The sequence below is a fragment of the Rhinopithecus roxellana genome, chromosome 8 (assembly GCF_007565055.1).
Source record: "Rhinopithecus roxellana isolate Shanxi Qingling chromosome 8, ASM756505v1, whole genome shotgun sequence".
Classification (NCBI taxonomy): domain Eukaryota; kingdom Metazoa; phylum Chordata; class Mammalia; order Primates; family Cercopithecidae; genus Rhinopithecus; species Rhinopithecus roxellana.
Window position 1 is genome coordinate 129,947,508 of NC_044556.1, and position 20,990 is coordinate 129,968,497.

Here is a 20,990-nt window from a genome sequence, read left to right on the forward strand (position 1 = left end):
GTTAAAGCCATGAAAGTATGTGAGGTTGCCTGGGGAGAAGGAGGTAGAGAAGAAGAGGCCTAGGAAAAAGCCTTGGAAATGTTACCATTGATGAATTAGACAGAAGTAGAGAACCCATCAGGAGTTGAGAGGTAAGAGATAAAACAATCAAGAGGCAAGGGAAACAGGAGAAATATGTTTTACGAATCCCAAAAGTAGTGAGAGTTTTAAGGTGAAAGTTTAAGATCCCAAATATTAATAACTTAGTGTTGTAATGCCTGTTGACCGGAAAATTGTATTACTAGAATGTAGGCGTATTTCCTAGGTTTTCTAGACAGATACAATTCTTTTTTAATGTTTAGGCTTTTCTAAGACTTTAGTAAGAATAAACCTGTAAATCAGAAAAAAATACAGCTTTTTAGACTATGCTCCAATTTTTGGTTTAAAAAATATGGACTTTTTAGTTGAAGAACTGCTCATAACAAAGTGAAAGATAAAGGCAACGTTTTATCAGTGGGCTTAAAAAACATTTTCTGATGACCAGAGAAAACCCTGCACATATCTCTGAGAGGAACTGTCATTCATTTTGGGGTATTTTCTGTATTCTCTCTCTTTGAAACAGTACATTTCTTAACACATTTTGTGTAGTATATTTGAGATTCATTTCCAGTATGCTACAAAAAATGTGTTAAGAAATATATGAATATAAGATATAAGAAATGAAATACAGGAAATGAATTTCAAATATATTTTTCATTAATAGCTTCTTTCCCCTCTAAGTACATGATTTAGAGGTTTGAAATGAATGATTATTTTGTTGGATCCTCTTTTTCTGTAGGTTTTTATCTTTTTTTTCCCCCGTGAGGAAACTCAAATAAAGGGACATTTGAGAGAGGCATCCAAGAATGCAAGAGCAGAAAATGAGGTACTAGTATTACGGGAACTGGAAAATTGTCAAGAACAAGACCTCTTTTTCCTTTCCTTTGGGGCCACTGTTTTAAAATTTGTTTGTCTTTGATTTTCCTCTTTGTTTTTCATTGTATTTTTCAGCTTGACTCCTTATAGCTCATGGGTCAGTTGCTTATCCTTTCAGTTCCAAAACTCTGCAGTCTCTTTTTCCGGGGACTGGATAGGATGCTTTTGAGTCACTTCCTTAGTTCTTATTCAATCAGCTAGAGCTCGAGTGAGGGGCAGATCTTTGTGGATCACAGTAGTGGGTAGGGGTAATTCCTTAGAGAAAAGAACTATTGGTAGGCTAAACACAGTGATTGATATCTTTAGTATTTACACAGTTTCATTTAACAAAGCTTTATGGGAACATTTTGAAGGCATAATTTGTGATCAGTTGTTTTGTGCCTAGTGGGAAGTTGGCCTTTTTGACTTTTGAAAAATGTTAGAGTTGAAGGAAGGTAAACATGATAAATGCTGAGTTCAGCCTAGAGGTTATTCTTTCTGGATGAGGGGAGAGAGATGAGTATGAGTAGAGATACACAGAGGACTCCAGCCAAATTGGTAATAGTTTATTTCTTAAACTGAGAGGTAGGTACATGGGTGTTTTATTATATTATTTCTTATGTCACTTGATGTGAAGAAGAAAGCTGTTTTCTGATAATTGAAGATTATTTAAATTTAGACCTTGGCAGACAGTAAGCCTCAGAAAATAAAGCAGTCCAACAGGCTATTGAAGGCTTAGAACATTACTGTACACTACTGTAGACTTTATAAACACTGTGCACTTAGGCTACACTAAGTTGATTAAAAAATCTTTCTTCAGTTATAACCTTAGTTTACTGTAACTTTTTTTACTTCATAAACTTTTTTTAAAACTTTTTGACTCTTTTGTAATAATTCTTTGCTAAAAACAAATATACAGCTGTACAGCAATAGTTTATATCCTTATTCTGTAAGCTTTTGTTCAATTTAAATTTTGTTTATTTTTGTGTTTTTACTTTTTATGCTTTAAAAATATTTTTTAAAATAAAATATTTGTAAAATATGTATTTTTATTTTTTAGTAAATAGCAGGAGCACACTCTATAATAACAATAAAAATATGGTATAGTAAATACTAGGCGATAGAAATTTTTCAGTTCCAATATAGTTTTAAGGGACCACTGTCATATATGTGGTTTGTGTTGACCAAAACATCATTGCATGGGCATGACTATACAGAGAACTTTGGCTGTCTTCCATTATGGAAGTAGAATGTTGTGACAAGCTTATTACTATATAACAGAATGCTTAACTTTATCTTTTAAATTAAAAAAAATTTAAATTGACACAATTGTTGTACATATTCATGGGGCAATTGTGATGTTTTGATACAATGTATAGTGATCAGATCAGGGTGATTAGCATATCCATCATCTCAATATTTATCACTTGTTTGTGTTGGGGACGTTCAGTATCTTGTCTTCTGTCTACTTGAAAATACACAATATGTTATCATTATGGCCATCCTACAGTGCTGTAGAACACTAGAACTTACTCCTTCTATCTAGCTATAATTTTGTATCCTTTAACAAATCTCTCCTAAGCGCCCTTAACTCCTCTCCTAGTCCCTACTAACCTGTGTTCTACTCTTCTATGAGAAGAGCTCTTCTGTGAGCTTCTGCAGAGGAGTGAGAACATGCTGTGTTTAACTTTCTGTTCCTGGCTTATTGACTTAACGTATTCATCCTCCAGGCTCATCCATGTTGTTGTAAATGACAGAATTTTTTTCTTTTTAAGGCTGAATGGTATTCCATTGTGTATATATATTTTTTCTTTTCTTTTTTATGGAAATGTGAATGGTTTTGACTTAAAGTGTATTTTGCCTAATATAATTGTGACCTCCCATGTTCTCATTTGGTTACTGTTTACATACAGTTTCTTTTTTCATCCTGCTAACTTCAGTCTATTTTTGTCATTAGATCTAAAGTGAGTCTCTTATAGACAGGATGTAGTTCCATATTTTCTTCATCTGTTCATCTGTTGTCGGACACTTGGTTGTTTCCATTTCTTGGTTATTGTGAATAATGCTGCTATAAACATGGAAGTGCAGATAGCTCTTCAGTATACTGATTTTCTTTCCCTTGGATAAATATGCAGTAGTGGGATTGCTGGATCATATGACAGTTCTATTTGTAGTTTTATGAGGAATCTCCATACTGTTTTCCATAGTGGATATACTAGTTTACCTTCCCACCAATAGTATATAAGAGTTCCTTTTTCTGTATATCCTCACTAGCATTTGTTGTTTTTTGTCTTTTTGGTAATAGCCATTCTAACTGGAGTGAGATGATATTGTGGTATTGATTTGCGTTTCCGTGATGTTTAGTGATGTTGAGCTTTTTAAAAACATGTTTCTTGACCATTTGTATTTGCCCATTTTTGATTAGATTATTTGGGGTGTTTTTTCTTTTGCTCTTAAGTTGTATGAGTTCTGTATGTTCTAGATATCAATTCCCTGACAGATGAGTAGTTTGCAGATATTTTCTCCCATTTTGTAGGTTGTTTTTTCATTCTGTTGATTATTTCCTTTGCTGTGCAGAAGCTTTTTAGATTGATATAATGCGATTTGTTAATTTTTGCTTTTGTTTCTTGTGCTTTTGGGGGTCTTATTCATAAAATCTTTTACCAGACCAGTGCTCTGAACTGTTTGTTTCCCTTATGTTTTCTTCTAATTATTTTGTAGTTTTGGGGGTCTTATATTTAAGTCTTTAATCCATTTCAAGTTGATTTTTGTGTAGGGTGAGAGATGGGAGTCTGTTTTCATTCTTCTGCATATGGATATTGTTTTCCAAGCACTGTTTATTGAAGAGACTATCCTTTCCCCAATGAATGTTCTTGGCACCATTGTAAAAAATTAGTTGGCTATAAATACATGGATGTTCTCTATTCTGTTCCATTGGTCTATATGTCTGATTTTATGGCAGTACCATGCTGTTTTGGTTACTGTAGCTTTGTAGCATATTTTGAAATCTGGTAGTGTGATGCTTCCAGGTTTATTTTTTTTTTGCTTTGGATTGCTTTGGGAATTTGGTGTCTTTTGTGGTTCCATATGAATTTCAGGATTGTTTTTTCTATTTCTGTGAAGGATGCCATTGGTATTTTGATAGGGATTGTATTGAACCTGTAGATCACTTTGGGTTGTATGATCGTTTTAACAATATTAATTTTTCTAGTTCATGAACACAAGATGTTTTTCTTTTTTGTCTGTCTTCTTTAACTTTTTTCATCAGTGTTTTACAGTTTCCTTTGTAGAGATTTTTTACCTCCTTGGTTAAACTTATTCCTAGCCAGATTTTTTTTTTTTTTTTTTTGTAGTTACTGTGGATAGGATTGCTTTCTTGATTTCTTTGTAAGGTAGTTCATTATTTATGTATAGAATCACTACTGATTTTTGTATGTTGATTTTGTATCCTACAAATTTACTGAATTCATTTGTTAGTTCTAATAGTTTTTTTTTGCTGGAGTCTTTGGGATTTCCTATATGTATGATTATATTGTCTGAAAACAGGGACTATTTGACTTCCTCCTTTGCAATTTGGATGCCCTTTGTTTCTTTCTCTTGCCTAATTACTGTGGCTGAGTTTTCCAGAACTATGTTGAACAAAAGTGGTGAAAGTGGTCATCCTTGTCTTGTTTCAGATCTTAGAGGAAAAGCTCATTCATGGATTACTAGATTAAGAATACTTGTACTACATTGTGAGATTGTAGAGGTCAGAACCGTTTTTCTCTCTCTTTCTCTGTCTCTTATTTTTTCATCTGTAAGGACCATTTCTTTTTAGTTTTTTTTAGTAACACACAATGCTTTGCACAAAGTAGGTACTCAAAAAACATTGTTAGTACAAGCTGTTGATATGCAAATTTACTTTCCTCATTCTTAGTCTTAAAAGACAAATATTATTACATTGGGTTAAAAAAATCTTTTTTCTATATACAATATATGTTTAAAAGAAAGTGATCCAGAAAACTTAGAATTAAAAGGACAGGGCAGATGCAGTAAAGCAATGTTTGCTTTTTATTAATAGCATGCAAAGTAGAATTAAATACTAAAACACATTTCTCTAGGGATAAACAGAGTTATTTTTTATTGATGAAATATAAAATCCATTGACAGCATAACCATGAACTTTTATATACCAAATAGTACTATCAAGTTATTTAGGAGTTAAGTATTTTAGAAATATGAAATGGACAAAAATTCAGTAGTTCCGGTGAATTTTTGTCCATCTCTTAATTCTTGGCAAATTAAATAGACAAAAGATAATACATAAATGTCCAACAAATAAATAAATCCAAGTTTTCCATATGACTGTTGAATAAGGTTATTGTCATGATATCTCTAAAACATTTAACTGGGAAGGTGCTTTCATTATTCCCCAGGAAGTGATCTTGAATAATCTATTTGACTTGGTAAACACTTAAAAGTGGTTGGGAAAAAGGCCTTATGCAAATTGAGATTTATACTTTAAAGATAGTAAACCTTTTGATAGATTATCTTATTAAGTTTTTTATTACACTTTTTTCACTAATTCTATTTTCAATTTCTACAAAAATGGTGATTTAAAAAATGTATTCTTATATAAAGAACAGACCAACTTAAATACATTATATTTAAAATATTCACTTACAGGGCATGGGATAACCAAAGATGTAAAAGGTAGGTTATTGGGAAATTGAGGTGCTTCATGAGAATAGATATCATAAAACTGATTTAAAACTATAATTATAGGCTGCGTGTGGTGGCTGACACCCATGATCCCAGCATTTTGGGAGGCTGAGGTGGGACAATCACTTGAACCCAGGAGTTTGAGGCCAACCTGGGCAACATAGTGAGACTTCATCTCTATAAAAATTTTTAAAAAATTAGCCGGGCATGGTGGTGTGCACCTGTAGCCTCAGCTACTTGGGAGGCTGAGGTGGAAGGAACACCTGAGCCCAGGAGGTTGAGGCTGCTGTGAGCCCTGATTGCACTACTGCACTCCAGCCTGGGTGACAGAGTGACACTTATCTCTTAAGAAAAGCCTCAAAAACTAGAATTATAAACCTAAAACAGGACATAATTCATGTTATCTGAAAATCCTTTGAAGTATAATATGCATTGAAAAAGCACATAAATGTGCAAGTTGATAAAGTCTCTTAAACTGAACATACGCTTGAAATCAGCACCCATATCCATGAAGATTAGCAGCACTTCCTTGCTCCAATTTCAGCCACTTCTCTAGCCACTTCAAGGGTGATGACTGTCCTCACTTCTAGCACTGCAGATTCCTTTTGCTCATTTTATACTTTATTTAATGGAACTATATGGTTTTTACTCTTGTTTCTGGCATTCTTCACAACATGTTTGTGATATTCAGCTATCTTTTTGCATGTAGATGTAATTCAGTCTCATTATTAGTGGGAGATCTTCTATCATTATAGTATGAACTTTTACATAAATGTCATACTTCTAATATTTAGTCATTTATATTAAAGATGATTGCCCATTAATAGGGTATTTATTTTGAAGCAGATAAATTTTCTCTTGTTTACTCATTTATACTGTCTCAGCCTTAGTGTTAGCTAAGAAGACATAGAGATTGTGGACACATATGTAGTTTTTGATTATTTAATCTATTTATCCTTTCCATTGGAAAATTGATAATCACTGTATATTTCAGCACTTATTTTAGTTTTAAAGCAAAAAGATGTCTGCCCAAAGAAATTTTTTGTCTAATCATTGACAGATATTCTAGTAATATAACTGATGTTTGCTTAATTTTTCAGTTGGCTAGATTAAAAATATTTTTATGAAAAGGAAAATGAGTTAATTTTTTGTTTGTTTTTTTGAGACAGAGTCTGACTCTATTGCAAGGCTGGAATGCTGTTGTGCAATCTCAGCTCACTGCAACCTCTGACTCCCTGGTTCAAGCAGTTCTCCTGCCTCAGCTTCCTGAGTAGCTGGGATTACAGGCACCTGCCACCATGCCTGGCTAATTTTTGTGTTTTTAGTAGAGACGGAGTTTCACTATGTTGGCCAGGATGGTCTTGATCTCTTGACCTCATGATCCGCCTGCTGCGGCCTCGCTGGGATTACAGGCGTGAGCCACTGCGCCAAGCCAAAATGAGTTAATTTGTTAAACTGTGTTGGCAGATTAAAGTTTTATGGTTGATAAAATGTTGTTTTTCTACTATGCTCCTCTATTTTCAGAAAACTTGTTTACTTTTCTTAGAGCCATATTCTTTTTTTTTTTTTTTTTTTTTTTTTTTTGGAGACAGAGTCTCGCTCTGTCGCCCAGGCTGGAGTGCAGTGGCCGGATCTCAGCTCACTGCAAGCTCCGCCTCCCGGGTTTACGCCATTCTCCTGCCTCAGCCTCCCGAGTAGCTGAGACTACAGGCACCCGCCACCTCGCCCGGCTAGTTTTTTGTATTTTTTAGTAAAGACGGGGTTTCACCGTGTTAGCCAGGATGGTCTCGATCTCCTGACCTCGTGATCCGCCCGTCTCGGCCTCCCAAAGTGCTGGGATTACAGGCTTGAGCCACCGCGCCCAGCCCTTAGAGCCATATTCTATAATCTATGAAAAAATTTTATTTTTAGAACTTTTTTTTTTTTTTTTTTGAGATGGAGTCTTGCTCTCTTGCCCAGGCTGGAGTGTAGTGGTGTGATCTCAGCTCACTGTAACCTGTGCCTCCTGGGTTTGTCAAGCAGTTCTCCTACCTCAGCCTCCCGAGTAGCTGGGCTTACAGATGTGCGCCACCACGCCTGGCTGATTTTTGTATTTTTAGTAGAGACTGGGTTTCGCCATGTTGGCCAGGCTGGTCTTGAGCTCCTGACCTCGGGTGATCCACACGCCTCAGCCTCCCAAAGTGCTGGGATTACAGGCGTGAGCCACTGTGCCCAACCCTATTTTTAGAACATTTTTGAAGTGTTTTCTAGGACATTTATAAATCAGGATTATTTACTCTGATAAATCAGATTAAATTAACTTCCTTAAAAATTAACCATACCTTTTAGTTTTACATATTTTGACCTAAGAGGTGAGCCCTTCTTTTTCTTAAATTTAAATTGGTGTTTTTAATATTCAACATACTGTACTGCCTCTGCATACAACTAAGTGGAGAAAATAATGTTTATCAAATATGACAGGTTTAATATATTTGTAAGGCAAATAACTCATCAACTTGATAAGAAGAGCATTAAGATCCTGGTAGGTAAGTGGGCAAAGGATAGAAAAGACAATTCACAAATGAAGCACTAAGGTTAAGATATAGAGCAGAACGTTTTATCCTGCTAGCATCTACCAAATTCAAATTAAAGCATACATTTTTTTCCTGTTAAATCAGCAAAAGTAGAAAGAATGGATGATATTAAGATATTTATGAAATGGGTAGGCCCTTCTTGGAAGACCCATTGTATTTCAGTGACATGGTGTTTCAAGAGCAGCATGTTCTTCACATTCTTTCGTTCAGTTTTAGCACACTTTGCAGATACTGTTCTAGATAAATAATCCAAATAAGCAGAAATTCATAGATACAAATATGTTCATTTCAGTGTTATTTGTAGTAGAGAAAATGGGGCATAATATTGTATTGGATAGCTCTTGTTGTGTTCATAACCTCCCACCCCAATTTAAGCGGTTTAAAACACAAAACATTTGCGATCTCACACTTTCTGTATGTAAGGAATTCAGGAGCAGCTTATCTGGGTGATTTTGGCTCAGTGTCTGTCATGAGGTTGCAGTCGGGATGTCAGGTAGAGCTGTAGTCCTATGAAGATTTGACTTGGGCTGGAGGATCTACTTGCAAGGGATAGCTCACCCACATAGCTGAAGGCAGGCGGCTTCAGTTCTTTGCCACATGGACATCTATAGGATTGCTTGACTGTTCTTAAGACATGACACCTGGATCCTTGAGGTATAAAGAGAGAAGAGAATGTGTTTTATAGCCTAGTCTTGGAAGTCACATATTGTCACTTTCATCACGTGTGATATTAGTTTAAAATAAGTCTCTAAGTCCCACCACATTCAATGGGAGAATAATTAATTTCCACAATTTGAAGAAAGGAGTATGAAACAAGTTTTGAATATGTTTTAAAACCACCACAGACGTCCAGCAGTTAGGTAAAGTAGTTAAAATTGAAGTTACAGTGATGATAGTAATGAAATTATTTATTAATGATTATATTAGGATTTAGGGAGTAATGAGGTTTTCTTCTACTTTTCAAACTTTCTGTGTTGTTACATGATTTTTATAAGAGACTAGTTCCTCTATATTCATAGGAAAATATAGTATGACTTATCACTAAGCTGTCTAACCATAGGCAGATCATGATCTTTCCCTTTGAGTTGTGATGTAATTTTTTTCCTTTCATTTTTTTATTGCGGTAAAATATACATAACATAAAATTTACCATTACAACCATTTCTTAAGTGTACAGTTCAGTGGTGTTAAGTACATTCATATTGTTGTACAGCCATCACCACCATCCATTTCCAGACTTCTTTTCATTTTGCAAAACTGAAACCCATTAAACAGTAACTCCCATTCATCTCTTTCCCCAGCCCCTGGCAACCACCATTCTACTTTCTGTCTCGATGATTTTGACTGTTCTTACTGTCTCATGTAAGTGGAATCATACAGTATTTGTCTCTTTGTGATTGGCTTATTTCACTTAGTATAATGTCCTCAAGATTCTTTCATGTTGTATCATATATCAGATTTCCTTCCTTTTAAGGCTCAATAATATTCTATTATATATATATATATATATATATGTCATTTTACTTATTCATTCATTTGTTGATAGATAGTTGGGCTACTTCCATGTTAGCTACTATGAATAATGCTGCTTTGAACATGGTTGTACAAATAGTTCGAGCCTCCACAAGTTTTTTGGTTGTGTACTATATTCGTCCATTCTCACACTGCTATAAATTACCCGAGACTGGGTAATTTATAAAGAAAAGATGTTTAATTGGTTCACAGCTCCACATGGCTGGGGAGGCCTCAGGAAACTTACAATCATGGCAGAAGGTACCTCTTCACAGGTTGGCAGGAGAGAGAATGAGTGCAAGCAGAAGAAATGCCAGACACTTATGAAGACATTAGATCTCATGAGACTCACTATCATGAGAATAGCATAGGGGAAACTGCCCCCCGATCCGATTACTTCTACCTGGTTCTGCCCATGACACTTGGGGATTATGGAGATTACAATTCAGGGTGAGATTTGGGTGGGGACACAGAACCAAACCGTATCATATATCTAGAAGTGGAATTGCTGGATCTTATGGTAATTCTAATTTTACTTTTTTGAGGAACTGCCACACTGTTTTCCATAGTGACTGTACCATTATACATTACCACCAACAGCACACACGGGTTCTAGTTCTGCAAATCTTTGCCAGCAGTTACTATTTTGTGTGTTTTTGATAGTAGCCTGTCCTATTTACATCCTAATGGGTGTGAAGTAGTCAATATAATTTGTAATGAGTTATTTTTCTGAGGAAAAATAATATAAGATTGATGTTCAGTGAATACTGATGTGATTGCAGGTAAATTGGCAGGATGAGGAGCAGCAAATCAAAAGAGGTGCCTTTACAAAATCCAAGGAACTCTCAAAGCAAGGATACTGTTCAAGGTATGATTTTGTTTTTTTAAGGGGAACTTAATACCTCATTTAGGTCATGTGTATTACATTTTGGTCTAATAAATAAATGATAATTATACCTATGCTTTGATTTATAGAAAGTGGATAAATAATTTTAAAATTCTCTTATATTTTACATATACATGGTGCTTCATGTTAAAAGCATCCTATGGTAAACTGTTTTGTAAAACAGGAATCCTTTTTTAAAATGAACCAGTATATGTAAAATTTTTCAGAAATTCTGGCCTAACTTCAATAAATGGTATAGCCCCAATATAGTTACAGACTTATAGGGTTACAGATAATAATAGTAAGAGTCTCACTGAATTCTTTTTAAAATAATGCATTAGAGGTAATTTTAAGGCATGATATTTTTTGAGGAAAATTGACAAACTATAGTACATCTGGAGGAAGATTATTGGGTTTGTGAAAGATCTGGAAATCAAGTCATATGAAGAGTATTTGGAGGAAGTGGAAATACTTATCCTGAAGAAGGATGACTTATGGAAAATACATGACCTTAAACTATTTGAAGGGTTGTTCTCTGAAAGACTGAATGGATCTTAACTATGTTTTTACTGATAGATCAAAATCTGGAGTAGCTTTCTAATCTTTCTCATGTTGTATTATAAAATACAGTACAATATAAAATTTCATATTTGTTCAGCTCATTGGGGTAAACTGAGGATGCTGCTTATTTTTGGAGCTGTCTGATATAGGTGTGAGTGGAAATGCCAATCCAATGGTAGCAGTGTCTATTTACCTTTAAACCATATGTTGGGAATGTTGGCTTAATAATCTTATAGATAAAAACCCATTTTGACTCAATATAATAAAGCATTTGCTGAGGAATTGTTCTGCCTAATAAGGTAGTTTTCAGACTTTTGAGTGCATTTGGGAGCTTATTAATATTCAGATTCTGAGGTCTAATTCAGAGATTCTGGTTGATTGATATAGTAAACACCTTTTTTTTCCCAGCAGATATTACCACATCGTGGGATGCACTTTCTCAAACCAAGGCTGCTGTAAGTAGTTTTAGCGTCCATTTATTTATTTCTAGATTAAAATCAATTTCCTGTTATGATTGAATAGATTAAAATTTTTTCCATACTGTTCTTTAAAATTTACTTTTATTTTTATTTTTTGTTATACAGACGGGTTCTCACTGTGTTGCTCAGGCTGGTCTTGAACTCCTGGGCTCAAGAGATCCCCTCTCTCTCTCTCTCTTAGTCTCTCTCTCTCTCTCTCTCTATATATATATATGCACACACACACACTATATATTATAAAATGAACATAAATGACAACTATTAAATGGTAAAGTAATAAACAGGATACTACTTTAGGAATTAGGAGCACAAGCACCATGGCATATAAAGTATTAAAATTGACTGGTTGTGGTGGCTTACACCTGTAATCCTAGCAATTTGGGAGGTCGAGGTGGGTAGATAGCTTGAGCCCAGGAGTTTGAGATTAGCCTGGGCAACATGGCAAAGCCCTGTCTCTACCAAACAAAGACAAAAATTAGCCAGGCTTGGTGGTGTGCACCTGTAATCCCTGCTACTCAGGAGGCTGAGGCAGGAGGATTGCTTAAGCCCAGGGAGGTTGAGGCTTTGAGGTTGCAGAGACCCTTGATTGTGCCACTGCGCTTCAGCCTGAATGACAGAGCAAGACCCTGTCTCAATAATAATAATAATTTGTACTGTTTATTCACCTTTAATAAATTTGTTCATTTGGTAGGTGGAAAAGAGAATTTAAGCTGAATGCAGTGGCGCACCCTGTAATCCCAGCACTTTGGGAGGCCAAGGTGGGATGATCATTTTGAGTCCAGGAGTTCAAGACCAGCCTGTAAAACATGGCAAAACCCCATTTCTACAACAGTACAAAAATTAGCTGGGTGTGGTGGCATGCGCCTGTGGTCCCAGCCACTCGGGAGGCTGAGGTGGGGTGATTACCTGAGCCCAGGAGCTCAAGGCTGCAGTGAGCTGTGATCATACCACTGCATTCCAGCCTGGGCAACAGAATGAGATCCTGTCTCAAAAAAAAAAGAAAGAAAGAAAATTTAAAACAGAGGATGAAGGTAGGGGCTTTGTCTATGTAGAAGGCTCATTGTTAGGGAGGAAATGAAGGAAACCAACTTCTTGAATGGGCTGTGAGTTATTCTTCCTTTCCAATTTGGATGCCCTTTATTTCTTTCTGTTGTCTGATTGCTCTAGCTAGGACTTCCTGTACTATGTTGAGTAACAGTGTTGAAAGAGTTACTTCTTTTTTGTGGCAATAACAGGTTGTTTTTTTCTCTTACTACTGAAGAAGAATGACTGTGGGCAACCTGTTCCCATTTGTGTTCTGGCCAATCTTGTCTAGAGTTTAGGAATCCAAGTTTGGCAGGTGATGCAAATAGTTCATTCAAAGGGAAACTCTTTTCTTTTTAATTTGCTCCCTGGGCATATTACTTTCCTAATATACCCTTTTTTGTTTTCTATACCACCTGATTTTGAATCACCTACTTCTTTACTAAGTATTTCAGTGATATTTTCTATCCTCTAATCTTTAGAACTGGTTTGAAAATAAATCTGGAAAAGATGATATAACCTAGATTTGGTCCCAATGCAGAGTCGTATTTTGGCCCTATGAATGTAGCAATATATATTCTCTCTCTTCTACCTGAGCATTATATTTTTTATAGTATAGAAATAGTTTTTATCCACCAGTTTAACTTAGTGCTAAACTAATTTAGAGTTAAACTGTTAATAGTTGTTTTTCAAAACTATTGGGTGTTTCTGAAGAACATTTAAGGATGATAAAGGAATATAAGTAGGGGAGGCAATCTAATGTAAAATTATTAATATATCAAAAATCATTCCAATTTTTAAAATGCATTGGGATGCAAAAATCTGAAGGAAGGCTGGGTGCAGTCGCTCATGCCTGTAATCGCAGCACTTTTGGGAGGCTGAGGCAGGTGGATCACTTGAGCTCAGGAGTTCGAGATCAACCTGGACATTTGGGAGCTTATTAAAGTTCAGATTCTGAATTTTAAACCCCGTCTGTACAAAAAATACAAAATTAACTGGGCTAATTAGTGGTGTACATCTGTAGTCCCAGCTACTTGGGAGGCTGAGGTGGGAGGATCGCTTGAGCCCAAGATGCCGAGGTTGCAGTGAGCTGAGATCATGTGACTGCACTCCAGCCTGGGTGACAGAGTGAGACCCTGTCTCAAAAAAAAAAAAAAAAAAAAAAAAAAACCTGAAGGAAGATATATCAAAATTTTATATAAAGTATCTATATGTGATGGAATTTTGATGATTTTAATTTTATTTTTTATATTGTTTCTGTTTTCCTAGTTTTTTCTTGTAAGCATGTAATACTTTACTATTTAGGAAAAAATGCTTTTCAGTCATTGAGAACATTGGTGGTTATAACCAAAAGTTGACTTATATTGCAGAGTTATATTTTCTCTTTATTGTGAAACTTATAGACATAAAACTGTAAAACACAGTGGCTGTTTGAGTACCTATAGTCCTAAATTTTGGTCCAGGTAAATAATTCTTTACTCATTTTTGCATGTAAAATGCACAGGATATATTGCATAATGGTATGTCACATATAAAGTCAGATAATTGGCTGAACATGGTGGCTGATGCCTATAATCCCAGCACTTTGGGAGGCCGAGGTGTGTGGATCACCTGAGGTCAGGAGTTTGAGAACAGCCTGGCCAACATGGGGAAACCCCATCTCTACGAAAAATACAAAAATGGGCCCGGTGTGGTGGCACACGCCTGTAATCCCAGCCACTAGGGAGGCTGAAGGAGAATCTCTTGAACCTGTGAGGTGGAGGTTGCAGTGACCTGAGATCGTGTCACTGCACTTCAGCCTGCATGATGGACCAAGACCGTCTCAAAAAAAAAAAAAAAATCAGATAATTTACTACTTTTTTTTTACTAAACAATTTAAAAAATAGGTCAACATATCAAGTGGAAACTCTTTGATGTTCTTCAGAATCTTACTGATTTTTCTTGTCTAAATTCGGGGAGCATTATGCCAGATGTTATTATAGCTAAAGTAAAAAATGATGAAAAACAAATATTTTAAGAAAGCATTCATGAGTTTTTTTTTCTACTTTGGAAAAAGGTATCGGGCAATATGCTTTTAAATAACCATGTAAATTGATGGTGGATTATTTACGGAATTAACTTATGTCTTGTGATGGTATTTAAACTTTAGCTGAGACACATTGAAAATAAATTAGAAGTAGCCCCTACAAGTACAGCTGTGTGTGATTCTGTCATGGATACCAAGAAGTCTTCTACAAGTGCTACCCGAAAAATAAGTAGAAAAGGTATGTATGAAGTTACTTCCAAATATATACATATATTAAATGTAAATTTTGAAAAAACAGACAGCTCTGTCTACAGGGGTGTAGCCTGTAGATCTAGCCACCACACCTGGCTAATCTTTTTTTATCTTTTGTAGAGACGAAGTCTCTCTGTGCTGCCCCGGCTTGTCTTGAACTCCTGGCCTTAAGTAATCCTCCCATCTTGGACTCCTTAAAGTGCTGGGATTATAGGCGTAGCTACCACACTCTTCCTTAAATATAAGTTGTTGATGTAGTAGTTTTGTTTCAGTTTAATTTCTTCTTATAGTCTCGTGTTGCTTGCTTTTTTGTCAGAGACACTGGCATTTAATCTTTTTCTTTTGATATTGGGTAGCTATGAAACAGCCTCATGTTCAGCGACTGTAGATGGTGTTTTCACCATCTTTTGATCAGGGACTTTAGCACTATTACATCACCCTTGACAATGAGTTTTCATTTGTTTTTAGCGATCAGAGTTTCATTTTGAGGTTATGTATGTCTGATTTGTTTTTTAAATTCACAGATACATAGTGCTTTGGAAATGAAATTTAGTTGACTTAATAAAATGTATATTTTTGTTGGGATTTAAAATCATAAATGGAATCTCTTTCATAATGGTGACTATTATAAAATGATACAATGCAAATATTTTCTTGGGTTACCTTTTGTATTTTGATCTTGTGGGTTCTTTCCTTTTTTTTTCTTTTTTTTTTTTTTTGAAACAGAGTCTCACTGTGTTGCCCAGGCTAAAGTGCAGTGGTGTGATTTCTACTCACTGCATTCTCTGCGTCCCAGGTTCAAGTGATTCTCCTGCCTCAGCCTCCTGAGTAGCTTTGCCACCAGGCCTGGCTAATTTTTGTATTTTTAGAAGAGATGGGGTTTCACCATGTTGGTCAGGCTGGTCTTGAACTCCTGACCTCGTGATCCACCTGCCTTGGCCTCCCAAAGTGCAGGGATTACAGGCGTGAGCCATCATGCTGGGCCATTCTGTGGTTTTTTAATTGGTGGGTGAAAACCTCCAGGTCAGTACTTTCTACCTAAACTGTAATATATTTATATATATAAATATTTATAGATCGATAGATAGATAGGTTTTTTTTTTTAACCTGGCAGTTTGTTAGGTTGTATCTGATACTTCTCTTTTAAGTGAGAGCCATGACAAAAATAAATTTTATATGTAGAATTTTATTTTGCATTGTTTGCTCAGAATATAATTTCTCTATCAATGGAGTTACTTTAACAATTTAACCTGAATGTTTTTCATCTACTTATAATATCCAACTAGAGATACTAGAGATAACTTATATAATATCCAACTATTAGAAATAATAGATACCTAATTTTTTTTTAAGATACCAGCCAAATTCAGAGGCAGTTGTATTTTATATCATATGTTCTCACAGATTTCCTTTTCCTTCAGATGGTAGATACCTGGATGATTCTTGGGTTAATGCTCCAATCTCCAAATCCTCTAAATCACGAAAAGAGAAATCTCGTAGTCCTCTCAGAGCTACCACCTTGGAGAGTAATGTGAAGAAAAATAATCGTGTGGAATTTCGTGAACCTTTGGTTTCTTATAGGTTAGTATTGAAAAAAAAAAGGTATCAAATAGGTTTAGCCTGTAATATTTACAGTAAGAGTATACTTTGTTTTCTGAGTTTTTTACAGCACTCTGGTTGTGAAATAGTGTAATACTCTAGTATTACTACCTTTTTCATTCTCCACAAAAGATGGCTACAAAAGATAGTGCGAACGTGAAATACTGACTGCAGTAGCCTCTTCTACAGATCAATATTTGAGGGGAAAGAAATAGTAATAGTTGCCTCAGGCCACCTTTATTGTAATAAATATGTTTCCTAGAAACAAATTATTCTATCTCTGGAAGTGTGGCTTTTTTGTTTCTTCTTAATAACTCAGATCATTTATTTTATATAGTGAACTTTATATTGCTTACTTTTTTCTTTTTTGGGGGGGGAGCATTAATTAGTCACATAAAATTCCTATCTTATTGAGAATGTGAGTTGATTTATTGTTTTGTTGCCAATGGCTTTCAGCAACTTAGATGTTCAAGATTGATGTAAGAATTTTGATAGTATAGATGATATAAAATGCTTTGCATTTTTGTTAACATAGCTTAAGATATTCAACTGATAAACTTACAGAATTTTGTATTTGAGAGACACTTTACTAATGATTTCAGTACATTCATATTCTTAGTATTGCAAATATTAATAAGTAATAAACACTGGGCCTTTTTTTTTGTTTCATTTGTAAGCTTTTTTGTGTGTTTTAAACACAAATCAAGAAGTTTCATGATGATACTTCGTAGTTCTAGGTATATGTTTGTACTCTTAAATTTGACATACCTTGGGAGATGGAGGTGGATTGTCAGTTCAATTTTTTTTTTTTTTTTTTTTCCTGAGACGGAGTCTTGCTCTGCCGCCCAGGCTGGAGTGCAGTGGCTGGTTCTCAGCTCACTGCAAGCTCCGCCTCCTGGGTTTACGCCATTCTCCTGCCTCAGCCTCCCGAGTAGCTGGGACTACAGGCGCCCACCACCTCGCCCGGCTAGTTTTTTTGTATTTTTTAGTAGAGACGGGGTTTCACCGGGTTAGCCAGGATGGTCTCGATCTCCTGACCTCGTGATCCGCCCATCTCGGCCTCCCAAAGTGCTGGGATTACAGGCTTGAGCCACCGCGCCCGGCCTCAATTTTTATTATGTTGCATTTGATGCAATTTTGAATTATCTAGGTGGAAATATTAAGTAGGCATTTAAAAATTTGGGTAAGAATGTATGTGGGATGGTCAGGGCTGAGAATATAAATCTGGGAGTTATCACTAGTATTGAAGCACTAGAAGGGCTGGAAAAAATATAGAAAGAAGGTCAGGGGTATAATCTGGGTAAAGTTCAGAGTTTTAAAAAAAAGGAGAAGGGAAAAGTTTGAAGAAGAATAATCAAAGTTCAGAATCTCTAAACACACAGATATTAAGCTACTTGCCTAGAGATACAATCATTATCAGAATTGAGACTGAGTTGCTCACTTCATATTTATGTTCATTGTTCTTCCTGCAAATAATACTACTTTACCTTTAGAAGTATGTAAATTATGGTTTTTTGTTTTTGAGACAAGGTCTTGTTCTGTTGCCCAGGCTGGAGTGCAGTGGCACAATCATGGCTCACTGCAACCTCCGCCTTCTAGACTCGGGCGATTCTCCCACCTCAGCTTCCTAAGTAGCTGAGACTTACAGGCATGAGCTACCATGCCCGACTAATTTTTTTTTTTTTGTATTTTTGATAGAGATGGGGGTTTCACCATATTGCCCAGGGTTTTCTTGAACTCATGTGCTCAAGTGATCCACCTGCCTCGGCCTCCCAAAGTGCTTGGATTACAGACGTGAGCCACTGCGGCTGGCCTGTAAATTATGTATCTTTTAAGAAAAGAAAAAATACCCAGAGGATAGCTGTGAATGGAATACCCTCCACCTGGTGGATTTCATTCCTCACTTAAAACTCATTACTTTCTTTGGGAAAAATGGCCAGATCTGTTTCTACCCCACTCCCATTTTCCCAACCTAGTTCATCATCCCTCTCTGCTCCCAAAGTACTGTGTAGCTTCCTCTATTAAAGCATTTTCAGGTGGCATTATGTTTTGGTTCCATATCTGCCCATTAGTCTATCTAAGGGTGTAAATCTTACTCTCATGGCATTAGCTTAATGCCTAGCATGTACTAAATATTTAAATACTTTTTCCTAACCTATTACCAGGAAAAATTTCAAATTTACAGAAAAGTTGAAGGAATTGTATACTGAACATCCTTATATGTATTCAGTAAATATTTAATGAGTGAGTGAATGAAAGATTGTATGAAATTACTTTTTGTTGGGGGGTGTTAATTTTCCATCCTCTTTTGAGAGTGGGACATGATATGTAACCTACCATTTTATGTTTTTATTTTTTGCATGTGCTAATTTTAGAACTAAATTATTTTAACTGTCAGTTGTTGCAGTCTTGTTAATATAGTGAAAATAATCACATTTAGCCTCGGTCTCTAGGACTGATTTCACAGCCCCATCTCTTTCTGTTTTTTTTTTTTTTTTAAGGCAGTGTCTCACTTTGTTGCCCAGGCTGGAGTCTGGTGGCCCAGTCACAGCTCACTACAGCCTTGTTCTCCTGGGCTCAAGCCATCCTCCCACCTCAGTCTCTGGAGTAGCTGGGACTACAGACAAGCACCACCACTCCCAGCTAATTTTCGTGTTTTTTGTAGAGACAGGTTTTTGCTGTGTTGCCCAGGCCGGTCTCATACTCCTGGGCTCAAGCAATCTGCCCACCTTGGCCTCTACAAGTGCTTGGATTACAGGTGTGAGCTACCACACCTGGCGATCCCCATCTTTTTCAAAATCAACCACTCAGAACAGGGTCTAAAGTTTTTTGGGTTATGGACCCCAGTGAGAATCTGACAAAAGCTGTAGACTGTTTTTTCTTTCTTTTTTTTTTTTTTTTTTGAGACCGAGTCTCACTTTGACCAAGTCTTGCTTTGTTGCCCAGGCTGGAGTGCAGTGGCGTGATCTCGGCTCACTGCAAGCTCCGCCTCCCAGGTTCACGCCATTCTCCTGCCTCAGCCTCCCGAGTAGCTGGGACTACAGTCGCCTGCCACCACGCCCTACTAATTTTTTTGCATTTTTAGTAGAGACAGGGTTTCACTGTGTTAGTCAGAATGGTCTCAATCTCCTGATCTCGTGATCCACCCGCCTTGGCCTCCCAAAGTGCTGGGATTACAGGCGTGAGCCACCGCGCCCGGCCAGCTGTAGACTGTTTTCTTAGAAAAATGCTCATGCTCATATGATCTCAGTAGAAACAGTTACTATGTTATGTTATCGTGGCTTTAAGAATCTTTGTAGTATTTAGGGTTTTATGCTTTTACCTGAAATGCCCTAGATCAGATCATTGCCATACAATAAAAAAACCATTAATGTGAGCCACACATTCAACATTTTTAGTAGTCACACACAAAAAAGATATTTTACATTCCTAAATTTTTAGAACCCAGTATGTAACTTACATTATAGCAGCTGTCAATTTCGATTAGCCACATATCATGTGCTCAATAGCCACACGTGGCTAGTGGCTGCTGTTTCAGACATTCAGGTCCAGCCTGTTGTTATGTCTGGTTTTATAATTTTCTTGACTATCTTTTTCATGATTCATGTGCTCTTCTCACTGCTGAAACATTTGTCTTCATTAGCCTCCCTTTTCATGAACTGCTTTCCTAAAATAAGGCTCAGCCAGGCACAGTGCCTCACACCTGTAATTCCAGCACTTTGGAAGGCCGAGGCAGGCGGATCACCTGAGGTCAGGAGTTCAAGACCAGCCTGGCCAACCAACATGGTGAAACCTCGTCTGTACTAAAAATAGAAAAGTTAGCCAAGCATGATGGCACGCGTCTGTAATCCCAGCTACTTGGGAGGCTGAGGCGGGAGAATCGCTTGAACCCGGGAGGCAGAGGTTGCAGTGAGTGAGATCATGCCATTGCACTCTAGCCTGGGTGACAGAGTGAGAATCCTTCTCAAAAATAAATAAATAAAATCTAAAGTAAGGCTTATTAGAATGACATGTAAAATAAAAATAGTCTCTGGAGGAAGATTTTTGGTAGTGTTTTCTATGAGCAGAGAATATGGACTTGTGAGAGGTACTTTGGCTTTGCCCAGCCTTCTTTGCTTACTCCTGATTTTCTAGATACACTTTACAAAGTTTGAAGCTGCCAAAAACTACTTTGTGGTTAAGAGATTTAACATTACTAACCACATTTATTTGGAGGAAAATATTTATTGTACCTCCACTATATTTCTACCCCTAGTCTATTTATTAATTTTGTTCCTTATTTAGAAGTGACATATATGAAATGCCAGTATTTGAGAACTTCTTTCCCTGGTACGTAAGATTTTATAGAGTAGCAAATAACACATTTTATTGACAAATGTCAAGTGAATACCCGAAGTCAGATTATAATCCTGTTTTCTGGAGTTCTTAGGAAATCTCTCTACATA

The 20,990-nt window shown here is 36.4% G+C and overlaps 1 protein-coding gene across 5 annotated transcripts in view; it reads left to right on the plus strand.

Annotated features, from left to right (window-relative positions):
- Positions 1-20,990, plus strand: part of CEP350 (centrosomal protein 350) — a 167,876-nt gene that overhangs the window by 21,221 nt on the left and 125,665 nt on the right. For 4 of the 5 annotated variants that reach the window (XM_010375655.2, XM_030935149.1, XM_030935150.1 and 1 more), the window contains exons 2-5: positions 10,502-10,587; positions 11,578-11,621; positions 14,818-14,932; positions 16,368-16,527. In XM_010375655.2, the coding sequence (XP_010373957.2) occupies positions 10,515-10,587; positions 11,578-11,621; positions 14,818-14,932; positions 16,368-16,527 (392 nt within the window). In that variant the 5' untranslated portion in view covers positions 10,502-10,514. Of the gene's footprint in view, positions 1-9,508; positions 9,570-10,501; positions 10,588-11,577; positions 11,622-14,817; positions 14,933-16,367; positions 16,528-20,990 lie in introns of those variants that run through there. The other variant, XM_030935148.1, reaches the window with a different exon arrangement.